This window comes from Talpa europaea (genome assembly GCF_964194135.1).
Source record: "Talpa europaea genome assembly, chromosome: 8".
Lineage (NCBI taxonomy): Eukaryota > Metazoa > Chordata > Mammalia > Eulipotyphla > Talpidae > Talpa > Talpa europaea.
Window position 1 is genome coordinate 96,320,022 of NC_140075.1, and position 17,767 is coordinate 96,337,788.

Genomic DNA, 17,767 nt, shown 5'->3' on the forward strand with positions numbered 1-17,767 from the left:
TCAGAATTACCACTAACACTGTCAAATAAGAATGAGTTGTTAACATTAACTGCTGTCACTTTCTCAGATTTTACAATACTATAAGCGTTATAACACAATACCAAATAGTGACATAAAAAGAGAAGAAAACTCTACAGTGGCTTGCTAGTTAGGACAAAAAAATGAAGTGGAACCCCAGCCCTCTCATTCCCGGTCCTCTTTGGGAGCCTATGTTACATCAAGCATTGAAAGGCATCAACCTCAGAAAAATATAAACGGAAAAAGTTCCTTGTTAACAGCAGCTGCATAACTTAGTAAGAGCTGCAGCAACCAGAACACCCAAGCTTACGTGTGGGAGCAAAAAAGCATTCTTCAGAATCTGAGAAATTACTGAGAAGATGTACGCATCTTCCTTTTGTGGACTGGGAAGGGGAAGAGGGGAAACCCACGCACTCCACCACCACACCCCGTCAGGCTGCAAGGGACCTGGAGCCTGAGCGGGGCCCATCTTCTCGGTCTCCCAATTCCAAGAGAATATAAACGAAATTAAGAACATGAATGAAAGCTGAAAGAAAGGCTAAACCAGGCATCCACGAGCCTCAGAAAGGAGAAACCTCATGTATTTTCTAAAAAGGAAAGCACGAAAAACGAAAGGGAACAGTTGAGAAACCACACTACAAAGCAAAGACGACCTCTCCTGGAGCTGGCTGCAATAAATTCAATCTGTCAGCTTCTGGGAACCGGTTTCTCAACCCCCCCTCGGCCATTGTTCCCACAGAAGGCAAGAGCCCCTAGGAGGCCAGCGCATCACCCCACCCTTGCCTCTACCAGGCAGCAATCGCGAGAAAGCGCATCCTCAGGCCCCAAGCACGCCTCGCCGAGCCAGCGGGCGGGCGCGCGATCTGAGGGCGGTCCCGGGTTCCGGGGCCTAGTGCCAGGCCAGGCGGCTCCGCGGCGGGAAGCGGAATGGTCGGCCCCCAAGCCAGAGCCGGGGAGCAGCACTTTCGCGGTGAATGGGGTGGACAGAAGAGGTACAGGGCTGGGGTCACCCGGGGGCTGGAAAATCGGGGAGCCGCTCAGGCCTTTCTCACCATCGCGCCAAACTCTCTCGCTGCAACCTCTGCCGACTCCGCTGCCGCACACGAGCTTAGAGGCAACGCCGCCAACAGCCAATCCCCGCGAGAGGAGCCGCCGGAAGTCGTCACAAGCGCTCGGGGAAAAAGCCTTTTAGACCATAGAGGCGCATCCATTTCCGGCAGCTAGAGCGGTCGTGAATCTGTTTCAGCCATCTTGGCTATGGGCGATGAGCCACACAGGCAGTATTTCGGAGCTTTAAAAGCAATCATCTTTTCTCAAGACGCTTTCTTCCGTACTCTCGTTATTGGATATGCGACTAACGTGACCTCCAATATAGACAGGGACTCAAGCTATCTTTCATTAACCCGACTCAAAAATGGCGGCAGTATAAAAATCGCGGGCCATAGGTCGGTTGTAACCCGGAAGTGCCCTTTTCAAGAAGTGGGCGAGGAGGCAATCCGGAAGTGGATGTGATGAAGAGATGCCACTTGGCGGCCATGGCAGCTGTAGTATTGGAGGCTCCGGCTCAAGGCCCAGCGGAGTGGAGTAGCATGGGTAGCACCGGGTATAGGGCAGAGACAGCTTTGTATCAGCTTCGCTGTTGAGCCCTGAAGACCCATCGTTGGAAGCCTGCAGGACTCCTTTCCTCATTCTAGACTCGGAAGAGAGTTTGGTGGGCTGGTCCCAGCCCTGGGAAGGGGGGTCACTGGGTAGGGGTTTGCCCCAGAGAGACAGGGGTACCGAGAGAACGAACAGATTCGCTTGGGTTTTCCTCCCGTTCTTGCTGCCACTTGGGACTTTGTCTTGGGGGGCGTGGGTCCGTTGTCTCACCCTCATTCCAACGATCCAGGAAATCGCTCATTCGAATGTTTTCCCTGTACGCTTGCCGGATCGGTTAGACCGCGGGAATTCAGTGACTGGCATCTGAAAACCCAGGGGCTGGGATTCAGGATTGCTGAGAGTTTGGGCTGGTGTCTATATCAGCAAAAAGGGGCTGTTTCCAGGTACGCTGAAGAGAAAGGTGCCTCGTGAACAAATCTGCTGGTGAGGAGGACGCAAGACCTGGAAAGCTCACTAATTCTCTTGGAACCACGACACGTGTTTAGGAATCTAAGCACCCTTTGAAGCCTCTGAAAACCTAACCTGGTAGTGGTGGGTGAATAAAGGAGGGCATGATGGATGATTTCATCTCCATTAGTCTGCTGTCTCTGGCTATGTTGGTGGGATGTTACGTGGCTGGAATCATTCCCTTGGCTGTTAATTTTTCGGAGGTAAGAAATTCTTGATTTTCTGTTAGCTGTCGGGATGGCTGTTGGGAAGTAGTGACAGTTGTAAAGGGAAGCTGCTTCCCTAGTGAATCTCAGAGCTAAAGGTTAAGACCTTATTAAGGGAAACGATCTTAAAAAGAAGCATACCATTTCATAATAAAAACAAACCTCGCATTCAACATACAGTTCTTAACTTGAAGTGCGTGGATCCACAAGATTCCGGTGGTACTCTGAATCCCCTGAAGTTGCAATAAAAAATTTGGAGCTTTGTGCATTTTCCTGGAAAGAGATACCATAACATTCTTTTGATTTCAAGAAATCAAAAGGAATCAAAATTCCAGGCTGCTATCAAGAAATATAAATGGAGGACATTATTTGACAACATTAGTTGAAATCAATGTAATTCTCTTTTTGAGAAAATCAAGTACAGTCTTTTGGGGGAAAGAAGTTTTTGGGAATACCCGTATTAGAATGATGGTAAGAAAAAGTACGTAGAACCTACGTAGTTCTTAACATATATTTCCTTTTAAAGAAAGAGAACATTGGAGCAGATATTTCAAGTTGTTTTCAAATCTCTGCTTAGAAGTACATTTCTTAAAATATGTTTTGATGGACATTTTGGCTAATTTTGTTGTCATTACTTGAACAAACAGGAACGAAAGATAGATGAAAGCATTGCTCAGTAAAAATGCAGATAGATTCTTTAAATTGTCATAAAGGTTTCACATCACCTACAGGGCTCAAAGATTTAGGGTGCAAAGCCACATGCAGAGGGAACAGGATTCTGAGTTTTACCTGGGATTCAACTGTAAAATAAATATGTGCTTTCAAAGTAGAGGGGAGAGGAGAAATGGATTTAGATGACGTGTGAGGTAGACTTTGAAACCTGAGGGAAGAGGAGGCATTGTTGGTAAAGAAAATATCCTGTGTGGTGGAAAGAAGGTGGGACTAGGCATTCTGAGTTTGAGAAATAGTAAAGCCTACAACCAGATGGAAGGAGGCCTGGATTATTGCTACTCTTCCATTTCCTTTTTAAAAATCTGTATCCCTCCTTCTTTAATGATAACACCAAGCTGAATTTCTTCAGTATACCCATTATCTGACTTCATTTTTAAAACTCGGGTGCAGGTGAGAAAACTTAGACTCAGTAGTTTGTAACTCACACAACTGAAGTATGTTAGAGCTAGAGCTGTTCTTTGTTTTTTTTTAAAGATTTATTTATTTATGCATAAATAAATAAATCTTTTTTTTAAAGATTTATTTATTTATTTATGGGGTACAGGCCAGAGGTGTGGGGGCTGAGGGGATTCACCAGAGACAGAGTAGGGAACAGAAAAGGCAGATCGACCCGAGTACACTGCTGAGGGGAACAGCGGGCAAGTCAGGAGAGGTCTGCTGCGCCATGTGGGTAGCTCCCTGGCCGGGGATCGAACTCACTGTGCAGTGGCTGCGGACAGCTTCATAGGTTGTGTCTTAACCCCTTGCGCCACCAGGAAGGCCCAAGAGCTGTTTTTAAATCTAGTTTTTTTTCTGACTCAGAATAGGTTTTAGCTACTCTTAGTTGTTGTGAATCTACATGTACCAAATCTAGTCCACAGATTCGCCTTGTTGTATTAGCAGAATGTTTAATTTTATTATTTTTTTGTCTGTATTCCCTCAAGGCAACAGTTGGCTGGAGATGAGTAGCAGTAGATTGCTGTGGCCCTTGGCTGTGAAGCATACTTGGGCTACCTGCCTGCCCAGTACTCTGACCCTGCTATCTTTCCTCTGAAATAAACTATATTTTCTTATAACTGCATTGGAAATCAGTTGAGGTTATTAGCACTGACATTTGTGGGGTTTTGTTGATTTGAATATTTTAAAGCTTACTGAAGTAACATCAAGAATTGTAATTCAAGTTAAGAAACTGTTGTTTTTATTTCTTTTTTTTTTTTAAGATTTATTTATTTATACAAGAACCCCGGGCACAGGCCAGATGCGCGGGAGGGTGAAAGGATTCACCAGAGACAGAGCGGGGAACAGAACAGGCAGACTGGTGAAATACACTGCTGAGGGGAGCAGCGGGTGAGACAGGAGAGGTCTGCCGCGCCATGTGAGATTCTCGCTGGCTGGCCTGGATCAAACCCGCGCTGCAGAAGCTGCGGACAGCTCCACAGTTCGGCCCTCAACCACCAGCGCCACCAGGGAGGCCCTGTTTTTATTTCTTTAAGATGCTGAGAACTTTTCCATTTTCAGTATTTAACTATCTTAAGTGATTTTTGCAGTACGTAGGTACATGGTTTTCCACTAAAAGGAAATGTATATGTGAATGTAAATAACCAGGCTGTTAAAAGACAATTAGTATGTCATGTCATTTATGGCTAATTAATGGTCAAGAGGTCTTTTCCAGCTGTAGATCTTAAAATGCTATAAATAAATCAGCATTCATAAAATCTGTTTATTGTAATAGGAACATAGACTATTAGTGTAGACTATAAGTACTATCAGACTCTTAGTATATACCAATGTATTGTGAAGTTAAAGAGATAATTTATGGGCCTCCCCTGGCGGCGAAGCAGTTGAGCACTGGCCTGCCAAGCTGCCCGCAGCCTCTGCAGCACCGGTTTGATCCCCTGCCGCTGGCGAGGGTCCCACATGGCGCGCAGACCTCTCTGTCGTGCCCGCTGCTCCCCTCAGCAGTGTATTTCTAGGTCAGTCTGCCTGTTCTGTTCCCTGCTCTGGCTCTGGTGAATTTTCTTACCCTCCCGCACTTCTGACTGTACTCAGTGCTTGTATAAATAAATAGATAAATCTTTAAAAAAAAAAAGAGAGATAGTTTATAAAAATTATTGCCTGACATTCCTTACTCCCAAACGTCTTCCTTGCCTTTTTACCCAGCAACTATACTGTCAAGGTTGAAAGAATGGGGCCTGAGAATCACAATTTCTATTCTTAGAATGTAGCTCCTCAAATTCCTGTATTTGCAAAATGTAGGAAAAATAGTCTCTGATTTTGAAATGAAATTTAAAATAACTAATAAGATGCTCTCTTCTTCAGCATATAGTATGGGGAAGAACTATATAAATTGTAAAGGAGACCAAAGTATGCTTAAGACAATGAGGTCTGGTGTGGTAGAAGTGTTGGACTCACTAGTTTAGCACTATCTTTGGTTATTTTAGATTTAATTTTTTTATTATTAATGACTTTTTTAAAGATTTATTTATTTATACAAGCACTGGGTACAGTCAGAAGCACGGGAGGGTGAGAGAATTCACCAGAGCCAGAGTGGGAGCAGAACAGGCAGAGTGACAAAGTACACTGCTGAGGGGAGCATCAGGCGGCAGGAAGGGTCTGTGCACCATGTGGGACCCTCGCCTGGTGATCGAACTGGCGCTGCAGAGGCTGCAGGCAGCTTCGCAACCCAGCGCTCAACCATTGCGCCACCGGGGAGGCCCAGATTTAATTGTTAATGAGTAGTTTTCTTTGGGTCTAAATAAAAGTGCTAAGTTGAGAGCCTGCAATCTAACTACCAATAAAAACCTAGTTTAGCAGGTGACCTGATTGATGATTGAAGTTAAAGTATAAACAGTTGGCCAAAGTGGGATTTTATATTGATTACCAGAGCTTGTGTCCTCTTTGTCACAGAGCTGGTTAACAGAGAGCAAGCTGTGTTTGCACCAGAGCTCTAGTGCATGTTCCTCAAACTCTGGCAAATAATTAGTGTTTAATTTCTTAACACTGCAAACCAGTATATTAGTAAAAATGAAGTACTAAGAAATGAAGTGAAAAAAAAAAACCATGCAGAATACAAGTTCAAATGAATTGTTATTAGATTTAACAGACATACATGTACTTATATTAATTATATGTAATAGTCACACTCCTGTAAAATTTTTCATCAGCTTTCCGTTCAGTTTCTTTTGTTACAGACCAGTTTGGATTATAATGATACATTTTTCATGTGTGATAACAGTATAATCCACAGGGATGGGTGAAAATAGTTCTACTCTAACTTCAGTAAAGGATTAAGATGATTAATAATGTACACATTTCTAAAGGCCCTGTCAGAGAGAGGTGGTGTAGTTCAAAATCATTGTCACTACTTTTTTTTTTTTTAAGCTATTTTCTTTTTTTTTTTTTTAAGGTTTATTTATTTATACAAGAACTAGGGTACAGGCCAGAGGCGCAGGAGGGTGAGAGGATTCACCAGAGAGAAAGTGGGGAACAGAACTGGCAGACTGACTGAAACACACTTCTGAGGGGAGCAGCAGGAGAGACAGGAGAGGTTTGCCGCACCATGTGGGTATCTCCCTGGCCTGCTGGAAATTGAACCCACGCTGCAGAGGCTGGAGACAGTTTCACAACACAGCTCTCAACCTGCTGCGCCACTGGGTTGTCTCTACTTTTTAACAAGCTTTTTTTTTAAAAAAAAAGACTTTTTAGCAAACTACTTAATAACCATGTCTCTTCTGGTAAATGACCTTAGAAGATTTATGTTGAGGATATAATGAAACAATATTAGCACACTGTATCTAAAATAAGAACTTCAGAACATGTTGAGGATTAGTTTCAGTACTGATTACAAAAACCTAAAGATTTTCATTCTTACAATTATGTTCTGAATTGTAATTTTTAAACTCCCCTTCTTTCCACTAAAATCGTAGAAACATATCAGCAGTTTGGAAACTGAAAGGTCTTGTTTGGGGCTTGGCATTCCTGTTCACCTTGGTTTTTTTGTTTTGTTTTATTTTGTTTGTTTTTTAAAAAATATTTACCTATTTATGCACACAAGAGCTGGGGTACAGGCCAGAAGTGTGGGGGTGAGAGGATTCATCAGAGACAGAGTGGGGAACAGAATAGGCTGACTTACTGAAATACACTGCTGAGGGGAGCAGCAGGCGAGTCAGGAGAGGTCTGCTGCGCCACGTGGGTAGCTCACTGGCCAGTGATCAACCTTGTGCTGCAGTGGCTACAGATAACTTCATAGGTTGTGTCTTAACCCCTTGTGCCACCAAGGAGGCCCCCCCCTTTTTTTTTTTAAAGATTTATGCATACCTCTGGGGTACAGGCCAGAGGTATGGGGTTGGGGGTGAGAAGATTCACCAGAGGCAGAGTGGGGAACAGAATAGGCAGACTGACCTTAAATACACTGCTGAGGGGAGCAGCAGGCGAGACAGGCTAGTTCTCCTGTGCCATGTGGGTAGCTCTCTGGCTGGGGATCAAACTCATGCTTCAGTGGCTGCGAATACCTTCGTAGGTTGCATCTTATCCCCATGCGCCACCAGGGAGGCCCATTCCTATTCACCTTGAATGTTCCACTTGGAGAGACTAGGACTTACCCCTAAACCTCATGTTTTATAGTGTTTTTCTTAGTCTTAACTTTCTTCAGTATATTCTCATTTTAAGCTTTGTTTTGTTCTTTCATGCCGTAGTTTTATTTTTGGGTCTAATTACCATAACTGATCCATTCACAATTGTTACCACCAATCAAAAGTTTGTGTCTAAAGAACATATTTGTTCAGTATGGTTTTTTCGCCAGCAATTGTTGCTTTATGAAGTAGGTTTGACAAAATTGCATTTTCAGGGACTCTTGCATCTATGGTGTATTAATGGTTTATTCTCTTTTGGTAGGGCAATAGGTTCTACATGTTTTTGGAATTTAGTTTTTAAAATCTAATAGTTTAAATTACATTCTCTTTGGGCCTCTCCGGTGGCGCAGCGGTTGAGTGCTGGGTTGCGAAGCTGCCCGCGGCCTCTGCAGTGTCGGTTCGATCCCCGGCTGCTCCCCGGCCACCCGAGGAGGGTCCCACATGGCGCGCAGACCTCTCCTGCCGCTCGCTGCTCCCCTCAGCAGTGTACTTCGGTCCTTCTGCCTGCTCTGCTCCCCGCTCTGGCTCTGGTGAATTCTCTCACCCTCCTGTGCTTCTGACTGTACCCAGTGCATGTATAAACAAAACAAACAAACAAACAAATAAATAAATAAATAAAACATGCCTCTATTAAAAAAAAAATTACATTCTCTTTAATTTACCCATATTTGGAAAGCACTCAGTAATTTTGTTTTCCTCAGCTTATTCTCAAAAGGTTATTGTCTTTTAGTGATCTCTGCTTGATAAAACTAAGTTTAGATCAGATAAAAATCTAGATACAATCTGATTCAATATTATTTTTCTGAAAAACTTTATTTTCTCTTAAATATATGGGAGATAACATTGAAACTTATCTGCATAATACTAATAGTTAATGCTTATTGATCTCTTTCTGTGTACCAGGCACAGGTATACATTATTTTATTTAATCCTCAGGACAAGAATATGAGATAGATTCTGTTACAGCTGAGCATACTTAGGCTTGGAGAGATCACAAACACTGGTAGAGGTGGGATTTGAAACTAAGCCAGTTTGATACCCAGTCCTAAAGGGCTTATTTCCTTTCCTAATAAACACAGAATAAAGGAATGAAAGCATGATGGGTCTAAATTGGCACCGTTTGCTGCCCAAATTAGTAACATCTTTTTTTTTTTTTAAATTTATATTTATACAAGAGCTGGGGTACAGGCCAGATGTGTGGGAGGGTGAGAGGATTCACCAGAGACAGCGCAGGGAACAGAACAGGCAGACTGACGAAATACACTGCTGAAGGGGAGCAGTGGGCAAGACAGGAGAGGTCTGCCGCACCATGTGGGATTCTCGCCAGCCGGCCGGGATCAAACCCGTGCTGCAGAGGCTGTGAACAGCTTCACAGTATGGTGCTCAACCGCCTGCGCCACCAGGGAGGCTCAAAATTAGTAACATCTTAACACCACCACCATTATCCGAAATTAGGAATATCTTTATCTCTTTATTATCCGAAATTAGGAATATCTTTAACATCAGTTAACATTTTTCTCTTCCATGGTGCATTTCTTTTCTCATGCTTAGTGTAGTAGAATTCGAACTACAGAGGTAAATAATCTCCAGTCTTGAAATCTATAAGAGAGAACTGAATATGTCTTAGGTGTCCTTTAAATTATCACCTGCCAAATTGGATTCTGAAGCAGTTCCCTTTTTGAACTATCCAAGATTAATTTCATACTTGACATAATTACAGTTAGTCAATTCTAGATAAAACTGTTCAAGAATTGACATCCTTTTAAGGCAGAAGACCTGAGGTGTATTCAAAAGCTTCTCTATGTCACAGTCTAAATCTACTCTAATTGAAGAACTTAGATATGAGACTTTGTTGAATGATAACGAGTTTAAGGTCTTCTACAGCTCAGCTTGGACTTCCAGGTAAGAAGTTGACAATGTTAAGGGTGAGCGCAGATATTTCTTAAAAGCTATAGTGGAATTATAGTAATCTCAGTTTTCCTTGAATACTGATATTCACTGTCTATTGAAATGAAATAGAAATAGGTATTAGTTTGAAATTTTTGACTCTGATTATATAGATGTATAAGTGACATGTCTGGAGGCTAAGCATGGACTGATTACATCAAAAGGTCTGTTATAAACTCTCAATGTGATCAGTTTTCTAATAACCAAAAAATTATACCCTAACTTCTCTACCTTGTTGTATGTTCTTTCCATTGGTTCTTTATGCATTTGGCAAAGGCAAATTGGAGGAAGAAGACAGGTACTAAAAGCAAAAAAATGAAACAATGAAATAAGCTGCTAAGCAGCTTAGTGTAGTGCCTTAGAGTATAAATTCTGGGCCTCTCTTGTGGCGCAAGGGTTTAAGTTTCGTCATTATGAAGCTATCCGCAGCCACTGCAGCAAGAGTTCGATCCACGGCCAGGGAGGTGACCCACATGGCGCAGCAGACCTCTGTTACCTCTCCCGCTGCTCCCCTCAGCAGTGTGGTAGATCTGCCTATTCTACTCCTCATTCTGTCTCTGGTGAATCCTCTCAGCCCCCCTCACCTCTGGCCTGCACCCTGGCTCTTGTATGCATAAAAAAATCTTTTTAAAAAACGGTGTAATTTCTATAGCTAGACTGTGTAGGTTCAGATTGTGGCTCTGCCATTTACTGGCTATGTGAGTGGACAAAGTGCTTGAGCTTTCTGTACTTTTGTTGAAAGTGGGGATAATAGAAGTACCTACCTCAAAATAGTGTGAGGATTATTTTTGCTATTCTTATATTCGCTAGCTTTCTCTCACTAGCTCATTTCTCCTTACTCTAGTCTCCTATTCTAGTTATTCTTTATATTAAACTTCCCTTGTTCAAAGTACTGTATGACTTCTCTTTCCTGATTGGACCCTAATTAATACAACTAGATAATGGGTTGATTACAAAATCAACTTGCTACTGAAATTGAACAGTGAATCAGACCTGGGGTAAGATAAAACAGTTCAAGTGGCATGATAAATGGCAGCTGGACCTTCAGTGGCAGTGCCTGGGCCACAAGGGAGTGGCAAGAAGGGTGGTCAACTTTAGAGAAGGTCGCTGTTGAGTATGTCAGCCCTGGTGTTACCAAATCTTCCTGCTCTTCAGAAGCTGGAAATCTGGATATTTTAATAGGAAGTCTTCTCAATTTTACATTTTGACTTTTATTTTATTTTTTTAAAGGTTTATTTATTTATTTATACAAACACTGGGTACAGTCAGAAGCGCGGGAGGATGAGAGAATTCACCAGAGCCAGAGCGGGGAGCAGAGCAGGCAGAAGGACCGAAGTACACTGCTGAGGGGAGCAGCGGGCGGCAGGAGAGGTCTGCGCGCCATGTGGGACCCTCCTCTGGTGGCTGGGGAGCAGCCGGGGATGGAACCGGCACTGCAGAGGCTGCGGGCAGCTTCGCAACCCAGCGCTCAACCGCTGCTCCTCTGGGGAGACCCTACATTTTGACTTTTAATTCAAATATTCCAGGGCCTCCCCGGTGGCGCAGGGTTAAAGATACTGCTATTAAGCAATTGGCAGCCACTGCTACATGAGTTTGATCCCCGTGCCGGAGCAACCCTGCCTGGCGCAGCAGGCCTCTCCTGTCTCACCCACTGCTCCCCTCAGCAGTGTATTTCAGTAGATCCGCCTGTTCTGCTCCCCACTCTCTTGTGAATCCTCTCAGCTCCCCATACCTCTGGCCTGTTGCCCAGTTCTTATATGCATAAATAAAATAAATTTTTAAAAAAATATATTACTCCAATCACTGTGTGTAACAAACAAAGCAGTCTATTGTTGCCAGTCTAGAACTTCCGGGCTGCAATTACCTGGTTTCTAATTTTTTTGAAAACTAAAAACAACAAATCAGGAAAGGTGGGGATCAAGTACATGAAGTTAGAACATGATGTCAAGGGGGAGACTGAAAAACATTTCAAATCATTACAACACATCCTCCTTCGTTTTACCTGGTAGTATATCATAAGCATTTTTCTTTATTAGTGAAAACACATCCTAGGCATTTTTAAAAGTCTTTATATATTTTTAACTTAGTTTTAGTTGAGGTAATATTTGAATACCTCCATGTGGTAGTCCATCAGGTATGACTACCACAGTTCCACCGCCACCAATTCACCCTAACCCACCACCGGAGTCCACTGTGTTTCTTTGTCTCTCTGTTCTTACCGCTCCCCGCCGTTGGGTGCTCAACCCTCTGAAGGGTTGTAAAGTCTTTATTACATTCATTTATTTTGTATACAGAAATTCTCTTTACACATTTAACTTGTTTTAAAGTTTTTGCCATAATAGTCAACATTTGTGTGTCTAAAGCTATGGTCGTATTTCACATTATTTCCTCAAAGCTAAAGTGATGGTGTAAAAGGGCATATATGTTCTTAAGAAGTTTCTTAATCTAAATTACCAGATTTTCCTAACATGCAGGTGATAAAGTGTATTCTCAGAAACATTGGGTATTATTGTTAAAGACTGCTAATTTGACAGGGAAAATATATTTTTATTTCCATTTTTTCAGTTTCATTGTCATCTTATATAGTAATGATAATGATGTTCGTTGCCAGTATTTTCCAGGTACTGTCCCAGTGGATTTTTGTTTGTTTTTGTTTTGTAGTCACATGTAGCTATCTTAGGGGTTTCCACTTACGTTTAACTCAACTGAAAAACAAATTTGTTTCCTCCAAGATTGGAAGAAGTGATATTAATAAAATATTGCTTGTCACCCTAGAACATGTTAAGTGACGAAGTTCCTTTTACATTTAGAAAGGATTCTTTTTTAAAAATTTAAATTTTTTAAAAAAATTCTTTGTATTTTTTACATCATTTTTCATTTTTGCGTAATGTATGCATTTTCATTTTGGTTTTGTCCCCATACAATTCCCATCCGTCTTGTTTTGATCTTACTCCCTCCTCCCCCCGCCCCCTACCGTGTGTCTCTGGTTTTTAGTTGCTTGTTGATTTTGATTTTTACTTTATTATAGTCTTTTTCCTTGTCCCTTATTTAGGTTTTCTAATTTCCTGCTATGAGTGAGAACATCTGGTATTTTTCTTTTTCTTTCTGGCTTATTTTGCAAGCATGATCCTTCTAGCTCCATCCGTGTTGCTGCAAATTGCATGAGTTTATCTTATTTGATTGCTGAGTAATACTCCATTGTGTATATGTACCACATCTTCTTGCAAAGGAAACGAATTTGTCTTGTTTTCCAAGATTGGAGGAAATGCCAATTAGTAGATTAGTATGCCTTGTTATTACTTCCTAGAACCTGTTTGGTAACCTTTATGACAAATGAACTAAGAAAGGGGAAGCCTGTATGCCAGTGGCAAAATGGTAAGCATTTTCCCATTGTTCACCTTTATCAGGTAGCTGGGTTTTGTTTTGGTATTTTTGTAGGGGAGGGCTGTTGAAATTTTTTCCTCATACTCCCTATGATGTTGAAGGTCAGTAATAATAGTTACTCCCTGCTAAGTGAGCTAATATTGCCCTCCTCCATGGTGGTAGTGGTGGTCGTAATAGTCCTTTCTTACGGAGGCCAGTGAATTTGTCTAGGGTCACACAGTTGTTACTGTTTAGAGGCCAGAAGTTTTTGGCATCGTGGCTCAATTTTAAGGACTTGAAGAAAAAGTTTCATATTTGAGTTTTCTTCATTACCTGTTACTGATACTTAGCAGAGATAATGTGGTGGATATTGACATCATATTGTAAAAGGGTGGTCCCCAGGAAAAGGGGAGGTTCCCTGCCCCACCCAAGAGAGGGTGGAGCTGAGCAGGAAGAGGAGAAGCAGCAGAAGAGACTGAGGAAGGAAGCAGGATGGAGCCAGGAGACACGTGAAGAAACTGCGCTTGTCTTGTGGTCGTGGACTGGGTGACACAGATGTGGGTGAGACCCATGGGGAGGTGACAATGGCAGCTTTTATCTTGATGGTGATTTTGCTCTTTTCCTTCCGGGCTTGTCTGGTTGTTTCTGACACTTTTCTGTGGGTCCCCACCGGAAGATGCTTTAGACTTGTGGCAGGCTTTGGGGCCTTTCTCTGGGCTAATCCCATTTGGATGGACTTTTACCCACGAGGGGACGGGTAACTCTGGGTGCTTGATTTAGAAACTAGACTCTTTGCCTTACCTGTGTTGTTTCCTAGTTTTATTAAAGTTCCTTCCCATTAAAGTCTCATATGTTTTGTGTTGATGCGATGGATGGCAGAACCCATTTAGAATAGGCAGGTTTGCGGGGTTTGGGCTGCCCCTCTCCCTATCCTATAACAATATCTCCTTATTGAAACAAGTGTTTATAAGATGTGGAGAAAGCTTTGTTATTTGAACAAGAGCTATTCTGTCCTCTAAGATATTTCATTTTGGTGCCAAAAGTTTTGACGGGATCAGTCTTACACCACCAGATGCATCTTTAATTTTTAAGAATACCATAGTTAATGCTTTCATTACTAAAATGAACATTGTACAAGGGGAATTGAAATAAACTTTTCAATGTTAAACACTTTAAAAACTGTTTATTTTATATTCAGTCAAACAATTTGTTGATTGTTTATATAAGCGAGGGAAAAAAAAGCATCTAACTACTTGGTTGGTGTCTGCCAAGAAAATTAAATTGACTTTAAATGGCATTGAATACAGGCTGTTGTTTTTTCATTAATAGATGTGGTCAGTCCTTTGATTTAACCAGGCTACAGCTATGAAATTGTAAAATGAGAACATAAAACCAATGACATTGCATAGTTCATGCATCTCTTGAGCAAATACTTCATTTCTCTGACAGAAACTGTTGGTTTGGGAACTCTTTTCATCTTGAACTACATTTGGAATTTGTACTTCATTTAAATACACCCTTTTAATGATTTACTGTAAACGAAGGAGAGAACCTGTTGGCATGTTGATAACTTTGGCACAATCACAGTTTTGATACTGAATCCCAACTTGTGAAGTTGTATGAAAGAAGACAGCTGTACAAATAACACAGAGCCATATCAGAATGAGTTAAAATGATTTAGATGCAAAGGACTTTTTAAAAAATAACTGAAACTACATGGCAATGATGCTTTTATTTTTGACTACTGATGCTTTTCTTTGAAAGTGTTGCCTTTCTACCATGAACAAATTAGTACACAATTAACAGGCTGATAAAAGTTTTATAGCACAAGTAATTTTATATTGCTTAGCTGAAGATTGAAACAATGATTGAGTATGGTTTTGAGCTCCATTAAAAAAATGTAGATGTCGTATAAGTTGTTTGCGTTAATAAGACAAATAACAGGGCCTCCCCTGTGGCGCAGTGGTTGAGCGCTGGGTTGCGAAGCTGCCCGCAGCCTCTGCGGCGCCAGTTCGATCCCCGGCTGCTCCCCGGCCACCGGAGGAGGGTCCCACATGGTGCGCAGACCCCTCCTGCCGCCTGCGGCTCCCCTCAGCAGTGTGCTTCAGTCCTTCTGCCTGCTCTGCTCCCTGCTCTGGCTCTGGTGAATTCTCTCACCCTCCCGCGCTTCTGACTGTACCCAGTGCTTGTATAAATAAATAAATTAATTTTAAAAAAAAAGACAAATAACAGCACTGTCTCACGTTAACTTTGGTGGACTGCTGTTGTGGTTCTTTATTATATGTAGTTGTATAACTCCTGAACCAAATCATACATTCTGAGTCAGTTAACCATGAAAATTCTTTTTTTTTAAAAAAAGATTTATTTACTTATGCATAAAAGAGCTGGGGTACAGACCAGAGGTGTGGGGGGTGAGAGAATTCACCAGAGACAGAGTAGGGAACAGAACAGGCAGATTGACCAAAGTACACTGCTGAGGGGAGCAGTGGGCGAGGCAGGAGAGGTCTGCTGCACCATGTGGGTTGCTCCCTGGCTGGCTGGGAATCGAACTGGTGCTGCGGATTGCTTCATAGGTTGTGTCTTAACCCTTGTGTTACCAAGGGTGGCCCGACCACTGAAAATTCTTGATGTGGCTACACTTATAAGGAATGTGTTAAGCCTATTAATCAACACCAGTACAAATATTCTAAAGAGATTCCTGTGATTTAATGTATTTTTTGATTGGAGCCATCTAAGTGGTGGGTTCCAAGTTTCTAGTCCCTTGCATCGTTCTTTAAATAAATGTTTCCGGAGAATCTGTTATATGCCAACTACTGTCGTGTAAATTGAATTCAGCAATAAATTGAAAACAAAAATCTTTGCCCTCATGGAAATTTACAATTTTTGTGGAAGGGGTAATAAGGACAGTGGGTATTTAATTTCATTTGATAAATAGCGTGCTTTAAATAATTTCAAAAAGAACTGAAAACACAATACAGTAATTTTAGCTCACCTTTACTCCAAGGAAATATTACAAAGCTAGATGATACACTCAGGTTTACTTTAGTGATATCTTCCTGCAAATTCTCAAATTCTTTGTGAATTTCTTATAATACAGCTCTCATGCTTACATTGTAGGTCAGGGTTTCCAGACTTTTGGATTTCATAGGCCAGTAATATTTTTGAAATTCAGGAGAATTGATACATGATTGCCTGCTTTTAATTTTGCCATGTAAGAACACTAAAAATAATAACTATTGTCACCATCATTTCTTAAAACAAAGCATATTTTAATCCCAAAGGTAGGTAAAGTATAATCTCAGAACAAAGAAGAATCTTTTACAATTAAGAAATAAAATATGAAAAGCTCATTATATGATTCTTAGTTCTCTTATTTTGCCATGGACAGTTTGGAAACTATTACTAGAGAACAATTATAACTAATTGCAATTCTGATTTTCTTCTTGTTGCTAAGGGATTTTGCTGTTTCACACTATTTAAAGAGACTGTGTGATTGAATGTTACCCTTTTTTAAGAGGTAAATTTTATTTTTTAAAGGGTTTATTTTTTTATTTTTGTGTAGAAGAATTGGAGTGTAGGCCAGAGGTACAGGGGGGTGAGAGGATTCACCAGAGAGAGAGTGGGGAACAGAACAGGCAGATCTACTGAAATATACTGCTAAGGGAAGCAGTGGGCGAGACAGGAGAGATCTGCTGTGCCATAGGTGGGTTAGCTCCCTAGCTGGGGATCAAATTCAGAACGTGGTGGTGATTGTGCTGAGACTTAACCCTCTTGGGCCACCAGGGAGGCCCAAGAGGTAAATTTTATATTACAGATTGTATATATTGTGCTAGCTGATGGACTTTGTCTTGGAATACACTGGACAGCTGATTACAATTTTATATTTAGTCATGTCTCTTGATTTCTAACCTTGTGTTATCTTGGGCAAATCATTTTTCATCTTTGGCCTTTGATTCTTTCTATATTGAGAGGATTATTTCTTACATTTTGTTCTAGTTCCTGAACTATGTTTATAACTTTGGTAGTTAATACCCTTTTAAATTTTTGTGTCTCAAGATTAATGATTTTTCCAAAAATCTAGACTAAGTACTTTTTCATATTCCTTCATCTGAGAGCTGCCATGAGGAAGCCATGTTAAAATTAAATAGTTCTAAAATTAATCTTTTCAGAAGTTTTGACTGAGTAAATAACTACCCAGCTATTTTTTTTGTAATATATTATTTTAAAAAGGTATAGATGTAAATACAATTTGATGAATCCTGACAAGTGTAACTCACATCTCAAACAAGATGAAGACTATTCTAAAAAATATCCTGGTGCCACTTTCCAGATAATCTTACCTGCCACTACCTTGTCCAGTTATACCCTCCTGCCAGAGGCAACCACTATTCTGATTTCTGTCCCCTCCAACCTGAAGGGGTGGACGTGTGTGTGTGTGTGTGTGTATTTCCATTGCTGATATTGTGAAGATTTTCTTCTAGTATGTAGCTTGTCTGTTGCTTTTCTTAATGGATCACCAAATATTTTTAAATTTTGATTTTGAATTTTTTTCTCTTATGGTTTGTGTTCGTCATGTCCTCACTAAGAAATCTTTACCAATCCCAAGATCATATTCTATATTTTCTTCTAGAGCCTTTTGAGTTTTAGGTTTTATCTCAGGTATATAATACATCAAGAATTAATTTTTGTGCATATTTTGAGCTATTACCCAAGTAATTCTCGAGGGTAAATAACTCTCTTTTTAAGTATACCCCTTTCATCACTTCTTCCTTAATTTGAAATTAC

At 41.1% G+C, this 17,767-nt stretch overlaps 1 protein-coding gene across 3 annotated transcripts in view; it reads left to right on the top strand.

Annotated features, from left to right (window-relative positions):
• Nucleotides 1-2,231: 2,231 nt before the first annotated feature.
• The window catches only part of SLC39A9 (solute carrier family 39 member 9), a gene marked incomplete at both ends in the record, with an annotated part of 36,587 nt that continues 21,051 nt past the window's right edge, over nucleotides 2,232-17,767 (top strand). For all 3 annotated transcript variants that reach the window (XM_084239685.1, XM_084239686.1, XM_084239687.1), the window contains one exon: nucleotides 2,232-2,327. In XM_084239685.1, coding sequence (XP_084095811.1) covers nucleotides 2,232-2,327 — 96 coding nt within the window. The remainder of the gene's footprint in view (nucleotides 2,328-17,767) is intronic.